This window comes from Mercenaria mercenaria, chromosome 17 (genome assembly GCF_021730395.1).
Source record: "Mercenaria mercenaria strain notata chromosome 17, MADL_Memer_1, whole genome shotgun sequence".
NCBI classification, from domain to species: Eukaryota; Metazoa; Mollusca; class Bivalvia; order Venerida; family Veneridae; genus Mercenaria; species Mercenaria mercenaria.
The window spans coordinates 61,454,696-61,467,246 of record NC_069377.1 but is presented as its reverse complement, the minus strand read 5'-3'; the positions used below and the strand labels follow the sequence as shown (position 1 = coordinate 61,467,246).

Genomic DNA, 12,551 nt, shown 5'->3' with positions numbered 1-12,551 from the left:
GTTCGTTAAAGTTCAAGTCAAATCCATTTAGTAATAAAACTAGAGTAAAATGCATAAAAACATTATAACCAGAATTTCTAAGAATAAAAGGGACAGACTGCACCCAGTATGCCAAAATCTCTAAAATGCCCTTGGCTTTGACCCCTTAGTGTGAGATTGACATAATTATTCCAATCTTGAACAACAGCCAAAATAAAATCACATATCATGGGCATGTTCTAATCTCTGGCCTGGCCTGGCCTGGCCCGATGAGCCAAATTTTCGACTGGGCCGGGCCAGGCCAGGCTAGATTTGATTGTGCATATAGAAATGAATGACATAAAATCTAAATATACAAATACAGTAGCAGGCAGTATTAACCTGTATTGTTTACTTGCTGCAGGTCAAACAGAATGAGAAACCAGTCCTCTGGAGAATCATTAATTAGCCATCATTCATCTTATTTGAAACAGGGATTTGCACTGAAGAAAATGGTGTAACTAAATGATAACTACCCGTTTTTTTCTATAATCAAATTATTTAAAGTCAACTGTAACATTTAGTTTTAAAACTAATGGATAATTTCATTAATAAGTTTACCTGCTGCAATATAGCTGAATGTTTGCATGCAGTGAATGCATCTCTTTGGGAATTGTAATTACAGGTTGTGTCCCTACTATCCTTAGCTGACCTCTTAACTGTTCAGTTGAACTTTTAATGCGTGTTTGGTTTAATCAAGCTGTTGTTCAATTTATGGATGAGTAATAAAAATAATATTCACTGTGGAGCCTTTTATAAGTGGTCAGGGTGTTGGCATTTTAGATTATTTGATAGTTTTCTAACACAAAAATTAATTAGCATCTAAGTTTTCTTTTCACGTCCTGTGATACTGTCACGAGAGCTGAAACCCTCCCCCATCCCACTACTGGCACTGGCATTTGTCTGTTCATCTGTCTATCTGGAAGGAAGTAATGGTTTTCACTTAGTCTCTAAATGTCCCATCACAACTCCCTCCCATCTTTGTTGCAGTTCTTAAATTTGTTTTGAGATGAGTCCTGTTTTATATTTTTACTTTGACAGCTTTTACTTTTACTTGACTGTGTTTCTCAGTATTGCTTCTTACTCATCAATTAAGACTTCATCCACAACACATCCCCAATAACTGCCATTCAGAGTCCTTTCATCTTTGTGACCCATCTTCATTGCCAGTGGAGAACTAGTGGTTGATATGTGAAGCAACCTAATCTTTATTATGTAAATGACTTTTAGTATGTAATATGTTGTTATGTTATATTTTACAAAAATATTTATATTGTGTTTATGTTATTTCTTATTGATATATATATATAAACGCTAACAGATGCTCTTGAGCCTGTTTCATAAAACTTTGTAGGATTTTTTTTCACATGCTTAGAACAATATAAGAGCAGTCTTACAAACAATATTCTGTATAACCTAGACTACAAAATTTATTTATCACTTCCCCACATCATATTATCCCAGATCCCGGAACGGGGATAACAGTAAACTGTTGTTGTCCGTAAGTATTGACAGGTGGCACTCATTAATTTTCGCAAATATTTTCGGGCGATTTCTTTGTTTTACACCATATTTGTAACCTGAAAATATCTAAATTGACCAAAATAACCTGCATAGTTTACCAATGGCACAGTGGCGTAGTGATAAGTTCTCCGACTTGCACGCACTTACCGTGGGTTCGATTTCAATTCAGACTGCTTTCATTTATTCGATATAATGTTATTTTATTGATTCCTTTTTGTATTCTTATAACATTTTGTCGAATATATCTAACACTCTTGGTAATAAATTGTACGTAGAAGAATGTCAAAAACTTGTGTATTTCTTTCAATAAATGAGCAATAAATCACGATAAGTGTGACAGTTTTCCTGCATTCTAAGTTTACAGATGAAATTAAAAAAAAAATGAAAATGGTCAAACAGGTGTCTCGAACTCACATTCCCGAGATTGGTAGCTGAACTTTTTGTCAGCACAACTATAATCTGCATATACGACCTGATGATAAAGAAATGTTTATATTTTATTTGGTTTTCAATATTTATATTTTTATCTAAGTTTTGGCACCAAAAATTTATTTACGGAAGCATACGGAATATTCTTGAGTAACAGTTTAATAGTTTCGGACAATACTAAATAATCCTCAATAGATAAACAAGAGGACCATGATGGTCCTGAATCGCTCACCTATCCCCACATGACCCAGTGTTGAACCGAGTATGACGTCATTATTTCTATTATTTGACATAGTGACCTAGTTTTTGAGCACATGTGACCTAGATATCATCAAGATAAAAAATTCTGACCAATTTTCATGAAGATCCATTGAAAAATATGGCCTCTAGAGAGGTCACAAGGTTTTTCTATTATTTGACCTAATGGCCTAGTTTTTGAAGGCACGTGACCCACTTTTAAACTTGACCTAGATATCATCAAGGTGAACATTCTCACCAATTTTCATGAAGATCTCGTGAAAAATATGGCCTCTAGAGAGGTCACAAGGTTTTTCTATTTTTAGATCTACTGACCTAGTTTTTGACCGCACATGACCCAGTTACAAACCTGACCTAGATATCATCAAGCTGAACATTCTCACCAATTTTCATGAAGATCCGGTGAGAAATATGGCCTCTAGAGAGGTCACAAGGTTTTTTCTATTTTTAGACCTACTGACCTAGTTTTTAACCCCACGTGACCCAGTTTCGAACTTGACTTAGATATCATCAAGGTGAACATTCTGACCAATAATCATGAAGATCTCATGAAAAATATGGCCTCTAGAGAGGTCACAAGGTTTTTCTATTTTTAGATCTACTGACCTAGTTTTTAACCCCACGTGACCCAGTTTCGAACTTGACCTAGATATCTTCAAGGTAAACACTCTGACCAATTTTCATGAAGATCCATTGAAAAATATCGCCTCTAGAGAGGTCACAAGGTTTTCCTATTTTAGACCTACTGACCTAGTTTTTGACCGCACGTGACCCAGTTTCGAACTTGACCTAGATATCATCAAGGTGAACATTCTGACCAATCTTCATGAAGATCCATTGAGAAATATGGCCTCTAGAGAGGTCACAAGGTTTTTCTATTTTTAGATCTACTGACCTAGTTTTTGACTCCACATGACCCAGTTTCAAACTTGACCTAGATATCATCAAGGTGAACATTCTGACCAATATTCATGAAGATCTCATGAAAAATATGGCCTCTAGAGAGGTCACAAGGTTTTTCTATTTTAGATCTACTGACCTAGTTTTTAACCCCACGTGACCCAGTTTCGAACTTGACCTAGATATCATGAAGATGAACATTCTGACCAATTTTCATGAAGATCCATTGAGAAATATGGCCTCTAGAGAGGTCACAAGGTTTTTCTATTTTTAGACCTAATGACCTAGTTTTTGACCCTACGTGACCCAGTTTCGAACTTGACCTAGATATCATCAAGATAAACATTCTGACCAATATTCATGAAGATCTCATGAAAAATATGGCCTCTAGAGAGGTCACAAGGTTTTTCTATTTTTAGACCTACTGACCTAGTTTTTGAACCCACGTGACCCAGTTTCGAACTTGACCTAGATATCATCAAGGTGAACATTCTGACCAATTTTCATGAAGCTCTTATGAAATATATGGCCTCTAGAGAGGTCACAAGGTTTTTCTATTTTTAGACCTACTGACCTAGTTTTTGATGGTACGTGACCCAGTTTCGAACTTGACCTAGATATCATCAAGATGAACATTCTGACCAACTTTCATAAAGATCCCATGAAAAATGTGACCTCTAGAGTGGTCACAAGCAAAAGTTTACGGACGCACGGACGCACGGACGCACGGACGCACGGACGGACGACGGACGACGGACACCGCGCGATCACAAAAGCTCACCTTGTCACTTTGTGACAGGTGAGCTAAAAATTACATGCAGGTTAAATATTCAATTGGGGTAAAACCAAGACACCAGTCAAGAGTGAATTAAGGTGGAGATCCCCTGATAATAGTCATAACATTTAATCCAGGCATCACCTTTAAATTAGACTTAATAGTTTTGTTAGCTACAGGCTTATATTCCCAGGTGTATAATTTTGCTGAGTAGGAATTCAAAATGTATTTATATAATGTCTGAAATGTCCCAACATATTCTTCAGGCCAGGCCAGAGATTAGAACATGCCCATATCATGCAGGTATTATGAAAAATAATTAGCAAATTAAGGGGAGATAAATATCAACAATAGGTGCATGCATTATGCTTGACCTAATACAAATTCATGTGTGATTATCTAATCAATTATTATAGTATGAATTTAAGCGCTCTCTAATATTCCCACTTGACCCAGTTCATTAAATATTCATGAAGTCACTGTCTGTAATTCTACTACTGGTTTTGTAGAACAAAAGCATGCATGCTAAACTTTTCTAATCCTATTCCTAAACTTCGTAAATACAGAATTTACAGATTAAAAAATCATGCTTTACTGGTTTCCCTGTCATTCGATTGATTTCACTTTGAGCAGTTAGGCGAGTTTTTATTGTTTGTATCTAGATTTTTTTCAAAACAACTTTCCACAGGAGTGAAAAACAAAATATGTGGATGATACTGAAAAGCCATTGAGTTTTACTGACTTAATTTACAATGTTTCTATTTCTAACATGACTAGTTTTATAAATGACTTCTGTAATAAACTTTAAAGCAGTTTTACAATTTACACATGGAGACAGTTTCTTTGCCCTTCCGGCAGGTTACATGTCCTAAACAAGAGCTCCGCCAAGCTGGGAAACATATAAGCCTAAAGTTCTAGATCAGTGGAGAATAATATTCAAAGAAATTATTTTTGTATGTGCATTGGAGGGAGATGTAATGTGGCAGTGGGTAGGCTTGTGGGGGGAGGGGGTGGGTGAGGGGTGCAGCTTGGCGGCAATGTGTGTGTGCGCCCTGAGGGGTGTGGGTGGAAGTAATGTGTAAAGTGTATTGTTGCACTCAACACCATCCAGTTATACTCCATGTTAGAAGGCAGTACCTTGAGTGTCCCAGACACAAACTACAAATGTGCTTTTGTGCGGTTGGACGGTAATTTGTGTATATGCATGGATTATTAGACTCCTAAAATCAACTCATCGCCACCAACCTATATGTCAAGTTTGATGTCAATACCTTGAATGGTTTTTAAGTTATACTCATGTCCAAAATATGATGGACAGATTTAACCTTGCTGTGATCTTGACCTTTGACCATCCGACCAATGTTGTGTGCTCTGCACATCTTCTTATTGTTATCTGCCTATATACGAATATTGAAGTCAATGTCTTGACTGATAATTAAGTAAAGCTCCAGACATAAAATATGAAGGACAAATTTGACTTTTAAGCTCTACTTGTGACCTTGGCCTTTGACCGTCCTGGTTCATGTGCTCTGCACCTGGCTTTATTGCCATTTACCTAACAGTCCAAGTTTAAGGTCAATATCTGGAATAGTAATTAGGTTAAATATAAAAGCCAAATTTGACCTTTGAGCTCTATTCTAATTTATGACACTGACCTTTAACCTCACATCCTCTGCACATTATCTCACTGCCATCTACCTATGAGTATCTTGCCCCGGACATGAAATATGACAGATGGATGGACATAGGCACCATCATTTTCCAAAAGCAGCATATAAATATGGATTCATGTATCTACATGCCATTTCTCATTTGTTTTTGCAATTTTCAATCCCTAAATCATTGGAATTTTCTGTTTAATTTTTGTTCCTATCATTTACTGCTGTGATTTGTTCCTATCATGTATTGCTGTGATTTGTTCCTACTATTTACTGCTTTGAATTATTCCTATCATTTTTTGAGCACTGTGATTTGTTCCTACCATTTATTGCTGTGGTTTGTTCCTATCATTTATTAAGATATGTTCCTATCATTTACTGCTGTGATTTATTCCTATTATTTACTGCTGTGATTTGTTCCTACCATTTATTGCTGTGATTTGTTCCTACAATGTATCAATTACTGCTGTGATTTGTTCCTATCATTTACTTATTGTTGTGATTTGTTGTTACCATTTATTGATGTGATTTGTTCCTATCATTTACTGCTGTGATTTGTTCCAATCATTTACTGTTGTGATTTGTTCTTATCATTAATTGCTGTAATTTGTTCCTATCATTTACTGCTGTGATTTGTTCTTATCATTGATTGCTGTGATTTGTTCCTATCATTTATAATTGCTGTAATTTGTTCCTATCATTTACTGTTGTGATTTGTTCCTATCATTTGTTGCTGTAATTTGTTCCAATCATTTACTGTTTTGACTAGCTCCAATTTAAATCGATCTACTAAAATCAGACAAGTATGGTATACCCCCTTTAGGTACTGTCAACACTTCAAGTCTTTTCTAAATCACTGGAAAATTGTCTGACAGTGTGATGAATGAGCCGACAAGAAAAACTGAACCTTGATGCGGAAAAAGAGGAGAAATTTAACACTTTCCTTACATCATGTGAAAGGATGGGATAGAAACAAGACAAATCACTAATGAGAACATGATTCTCCAGTTTTTATCTAGAAATCTTTCTCAAATCTTTTTTGCCCAAAAATCTATTGGGGTCATCTACTGACCACATACACTGATGATACAATCTGGCTTATAAATTTTGATGGCCAAACACCCAAGGGCTCTCCAAATTTATTGATAAGAAACCAAGAATGGATGGTAGAAAGATCACCATGAGCCAAACAATGCATATATATTCTTCTGAAGGGATAAGAAATCTGCCAAAAAAGTGCTGAAGAATTTTGGTACTTAAAAATAAAAACTGAATAGAAATTTTTATATTATATTATAATAGTAGCATTTCAAGAGTATCGAATTCCCTGCTGTTAAAATTTATTTTCATTTGCTATGATCACCTATCAATCTAGATATTGAACTGCTGTCAATAAAAGCCAGGAGTGGTTGTTTTCAAAGATAAAAAGTTAAGCCATTTTGAGAACTTTTAGTAAGAAAAAACCTGAAAATTGACAGAATCTGATGAAATTATAAAATCACTATGTTTTCAATAAATCATTTAAAAACACACCGTCCTACTTTCATTTTCATCAACTATTTGTCAAAAGGTCTTTATAAGGCCTAAATTTAATTTGAAAGTGCCCCTGCAAGTGTCATGATATATGCCGAACCTGTCAATATTACAAGTTAGATTTTTTTCAAAAAATAAATTCAATAATTATAGTTGAAGTTAATATAACAAAACATAACCAAATTCTGGGTTGTTTAGTGCATATAAGGACTAAGTTCCCAAAACTGGTGCATATTTTTTTTCATTCATACATAAATAATGTATGAAACTATGTTAGTAAAGAACTATTTGTCTTAACAGATGTGTTCATACACACATAACTGGCTAAAATGTTGACAACCTACATCTATATCTGTAATGTAAATAAATTACATGTACATGTATATACATTAGTAGCATAGGAATGTGTCGCAAATATTTCACGCTTTTCAGAGCAGAAGATTGGATTGATGAAAGTAAATAAAATATAAACATGATCTAAAGACACCTACATTAGTCTATTTAGAAAACAGATCAGTAAATATGTAGGTTATCTGTCTACCACAGCTACACTTCAGGTTTGTGAAGAAACTTTTGAATACCTGCATAAAAAATTAATTTACAAAGTTTGATATTATAAAATGTATCTATCTTACATTCAATTGGGAAATAAAGGGAGAAATGAAAACCAGATCTAATAATCTTTAACACCCATGCAGAATAGTGACTGTGAATGTCAAAAGTATCTAGAATGTTTAACTCTTTTTAAATAATCGCTAATGATTACAGAAACCAGATTATTCCCTCTGATTAATTTGAACCTTAGAAATAATGTGCAATAAATTATGGGCATAAACAACCGTAATAATGACCGAATTAATATACTCATGTAAAAATTCATGTTGGATGTAAGGAAAAAATGTTTATTTAAAATGGAATATGTGCAACTGGGTCAATAAAACTTTAGAATGATGGCAGTCTATTCCCCAGATCTTTCTGCCCCTAGTGACCATGGATGCTTTTTAACAGAAAGAATTTGGAGAGGGTCACCAAAGTAACATTTTTGTGAAATTATTTCAAAAAGGTGACAGCTGTTCCTGGGAGATATTTAAAGCTTTTCCTTTTGGATGCCACTGCAACCAAAATTGGATGGATGACCTAGATGTGAAGGAAAAAGGAACCACCCAAGTAACACTCTTGTATGCTTTGATTGAAATTGGCTTGGTGGTTAGGAGGAAATGAGGATGACGGATATCCAACGATCCTAAAAGCTCGCCGTGAGCACTTCATGCTCAAGTGAGCTAAATATATGATAGAATGCAACATGTCTTTACACTGTTAACTTGTTAAAAACATGCAGATCAAGGAAAAGAGTTTAAATCTTTGTACAGCTACAAATTATTCTCATCATGCAACAACAAAGAATGCATTTGATTTTTGCTCCAGTCATATCTGATAATCACCAGATCTGAAACTTTTATCAGCTTCAAGCATTATTTTTAAGAGAAAAGCAATTATACAAAAATACTCACTGAAGAGCAGTCCATGAACAAGAAGTTTTCCGATAAACAGGCCAACAATTAGCCCAGTTAACCAGAACACAACCTTCAGCAAGCTCCAAGCATTGGCAGGATATCTCGTACACACAAATGCAAAATCATTTCCAATCATCGGAATAAGGCACTCCTTTCTGCTGTGAGCCACTGGATCCTCTGCGTATATGAGAAAATTACAAAATACAACAAAATAGGCAATGAACAGTCGACAGTATGGATGCTGGAAATAGTAGCGGAAATCTTTCTCCATGAACAGAGAGTATGTACTCGCCGCATCAACATCGTCTTTCCCTGCAACAAGCACAACGATATCATCATCCCTTTTCTTCTCTTCGGTTTTATCACTTTCACTCTCTTTATTCAATTCATCTTTACTTTTATCATTGTCATCTTTGGTTTGGTTATTATTTTCTGCTTTCTCATCATCATCATTATTATTAGCAGCACCAGCAGAGTTTTCAGAAGACACAATTAAACTAGTACCTACATTTTCATCTACTTTTGTATCAGAATTATCAATAACTTTGTCCTCGTCTTCAATGAGATTAGATGTTAGCCTCTCTGTTTCACCCTCGTTCCTGTTTTTGCTATTCTTTGCTTCTGTAAGAGGGTCAAGCTTTTCCTCAGCATTTTCAGTTTCTTCCATATCTTTAACTATCTCATATCTTGGACTGTTGGGATCCATAGTCAGTCCTTGAACTTGTATCAAAACAGGGCCACCGGTGTTCCCATCATCAACCTTGGAAACTTGTTGACACTGTAAAAAAAAAAAAAAAAAAAACTGACATTAATGAAGTTTTGATATATATCTGGATTAAAGTTAAAAACGTGAGCTATCACTTATTCTAATATGCTTTTCACTGTTAAAACACACTTACGCTAAAATGATGTCACGTTAACGTGCGGTGACATCAATGTTTTTGTTGCGACCAAGAAAGAACGCTACTATATTTTATCTACTGTTTTAGATTAAGGGCATATTAGAATCGAAATAATTTATAGCAAAAGAGTGTTTTAACACTATTTATACACTCAGGCGGTAATACGTCATACAAGTAAACATATTCAAAATCTTCATGTTTTAAGGATCTATGTCTTATAAAATCTTGTTATGAAAGAATTTCCAATATATGAAATGGAATTTTCATAGGTTGTACAGCTGGCATGTATTTAATGTATGCAAAGTGAATATTTCTTAGCAACAGTCAGCCCTGTTAAGGACATTTGTTCTGGTCAGTTACATATATGGTACTAGGTAGCTGTACACATACTTCTAAATAACATGACTAGCAGGCTGCAGCACAGCCAACATAAACCTCAATTTTCCCTGCACTTTCAAGTCAGTGAAGAATGTCCCAAATGAAACATCTTTCATGTTTCATTTGGGACATTCTACATTTTTCAATCATAAAATATACATTTTATCTGGCATGGTCTCTTCTCCTTAAATTGGTTATAAATGGTTCACAGATACAATGTACCAGCATTCACCTGATTTTTAACATTTTCTTTCTAAACGTAAATAACCGAGGAATACCAATCTTTGATAAATCACAAGGAATCGGAATGGTACAAAATAGATTAGACAAAATATTGTTAAATTACGTTTTGACAAATCATTTTTTAAATAATAATAAGGTATTTTTTTCCACATATTTGACATCCATTTAATACAAGATACATTGAAGATTTTCTTTCACTCATCATGCTCATGAATGTCTGTATGAAACAAATTGTTCCATGGCACTATTTATATATGTTATTATTTCACAATAAATTGGCACTGTTCATAGGTTCATATGCCTTGTCGTGTAATTAAGAGTTTTTTTTTCTGCTGAATGTCCAATATAAAACATAAATTTACATTCGAAAATAAAATCTGTTATCAACCGATTATTGTGATAAATTAATTGGCACGGTACATACTTGTGTTCATTCAGATTTTCTCTGTAATTTAATGCAGTTTCGGAAGAAAATGTAAACAATCGGGTGAAAAGCTTGTATCAGTATACCATTTGTAATGTTTTAGGTGAATATTGATTATGTTTTAATTGATATTTCATTTTCAACAAAAAATAATATGTAAATAACCACACATACTGGTACAGATGATAAACCCGAACAGAAAATGAGGTTTTTTACCTGTGACTTTTTCATTTCGGCAAATTGAAATCAATGGTCGCCCGGTATCAAAATAAAGCTTAACCTTTGCTGAAAACTTTACATAATTCAAATTTATATCTAGTAAGCAAACATGCACGAAGTGAGGGTCTGAAAGGGGTATGTAAAAAGGGGACTTTATGAACGTTGACTGATGATAAATTCGAACCCTTTGTCATTTACAAATTTTCTTGGTATTATTATATTGAAACTTTCCCCAAAAAGCTGCAACAGTCATTCCTGATCAAGTAATGAAAAGTTAACAAATGTCAGGCCTTCATGTTTCGACAGTGAGCATGCGCAAAACAATACCCTCTTCCCCAGTTATTTTGGATAAATATTTTTTATACAAATTTATTTAAGTCATTTATTTATACAGAATATTTACCAATTTTGTTTTTGTTTACACCAGTTGGTGTTGTAAGTGGAAACTATTATATGGTGTGTTATGTTTTATAAATAACCGATTGCAATCGAATATTTCCAAGGTGTTCGACTTTATCATCTGTCCGGGTTTATCATCAGTACCAGTATCAGAAATAACGAGGTCCATACCCCAAGACAGCCCCTAACAGAGGTATGAATCCATAATCTCTAAATGAGATTCTAGATGTAGGGATCCGTACTCCTGGACAGTTCCTTATGACAAATAAAGCACACAAGGTAAAAGAAAACTTAATTTACTTTAACATTGAAACAGATAGATGATTTGTCTGCACCAGTTTAACACTCATCCTTACAAATTACCGTAATTTAATCCATGTCCTTGTTTTTCACTACAACAGTCAACACAACCTGTTTACCTCAGGGCTCAGTATGATAAAATCTGTTTCGACATTTATTGCATTCCCCAGGTCAAGTGATTTGCAGTTTATAACAGCTATAAATCCTTCAATGCTTCTATGCAGTGGTACCTACTATCAATTAAACATGGCAAACGTAATTTTTATGAAAAACGAATGCACTAAATCGTACTGACTCACCGGCGACAGTGACGCCCGTTCTCCAGTTTGTTTACTTCCATCTGCTCCCGTTTGTACTTCACATATTGGTTGTGCATCAACAGACATACTGATAAATATTTATGAGCGAAAATTTATCCAATAGTCGGCGATTTTACCGTCATGGTCCTAATAATCTATTTATTACCAGTTTTTTCTCAAGTTTCCACCCTACATGTTTGTTTTTGACAGGTCAATTTGGTTGTCATAAATGGGTCAGTATTAAAAGAATACGTTCTGCACTCGATTAATTATTTTCAGCAGTGATAATGGTCATTCTGTGAAAGAACCATTATCATGATTGGGAATAGCAGTTTCACGTGCATCTTCAGGCTCGGATTCATGGCATGTGAGTGGTGGGGCTTGGAGAGGGGGCAGTCGGCTGTGAATCTTAAGTGGTATGTACTCATCTAAGTTGCACTTTTGGCAAAGATTGTGACTACAGAAAACGATATACACTATGCCTGTGATACTGATAAGCAACCATGCGTTTCATACAGTGTTAAATTCCAATAAATGTAATAGATCTACTTTAAATATATTTGGAAATAACGAAAAAATAAAGTTTAACTATATACTGACTTTTTTTACTTAACAGATCAGGATGCAAAATACCAAGGCCTGGATATCTCTTGATGACCTGTCTTGAAACAAACAAATAAGTTTTATCTATCTAGAGCTGTCTTGATTTTAAGTATTTATGTGTTTAATGTTTTATATGCATAATTATAGTCAAACTTTTTACAAATGTCACCATACA

The 12,551-nt window shown here is 34.6% G+C and overlaps 1 protein-coding gene across 3 annotated transcripts in view; it reads right to left on the bottom strand.

The window, feature by feature from the left end:
* LOC123536877 (transmembrane protein 117-like) overlaps window positions 1-11,996 on the bottom strand; it is a 53,400-nt gene extending 41,404 nt beyond the window's left edge. The window contains exons 1-2 of one of the 3 annotated variants that reach the window (XM_053528358.1): window positions 11,774-11,996; window positions 8,607-9,387 (exon numbers count right to left, since the gene is read on the bottom strand). In XM_053528358.1, coding sequence (XP_053384333.1) covers window positions 8,607-9,387; window positions 11,774-11,860 — 868 coding nt within the window. In that variant the 5' untranslated portion in view covers window positions 11,861-11,996. The other 2 variants (XM_053528359.1, XM_053528360.1) reach the window with 2 other exon arrangements.
* Between the last annotated feature and the right edge of the window lie 555 nt (window positions 11,997-12,551).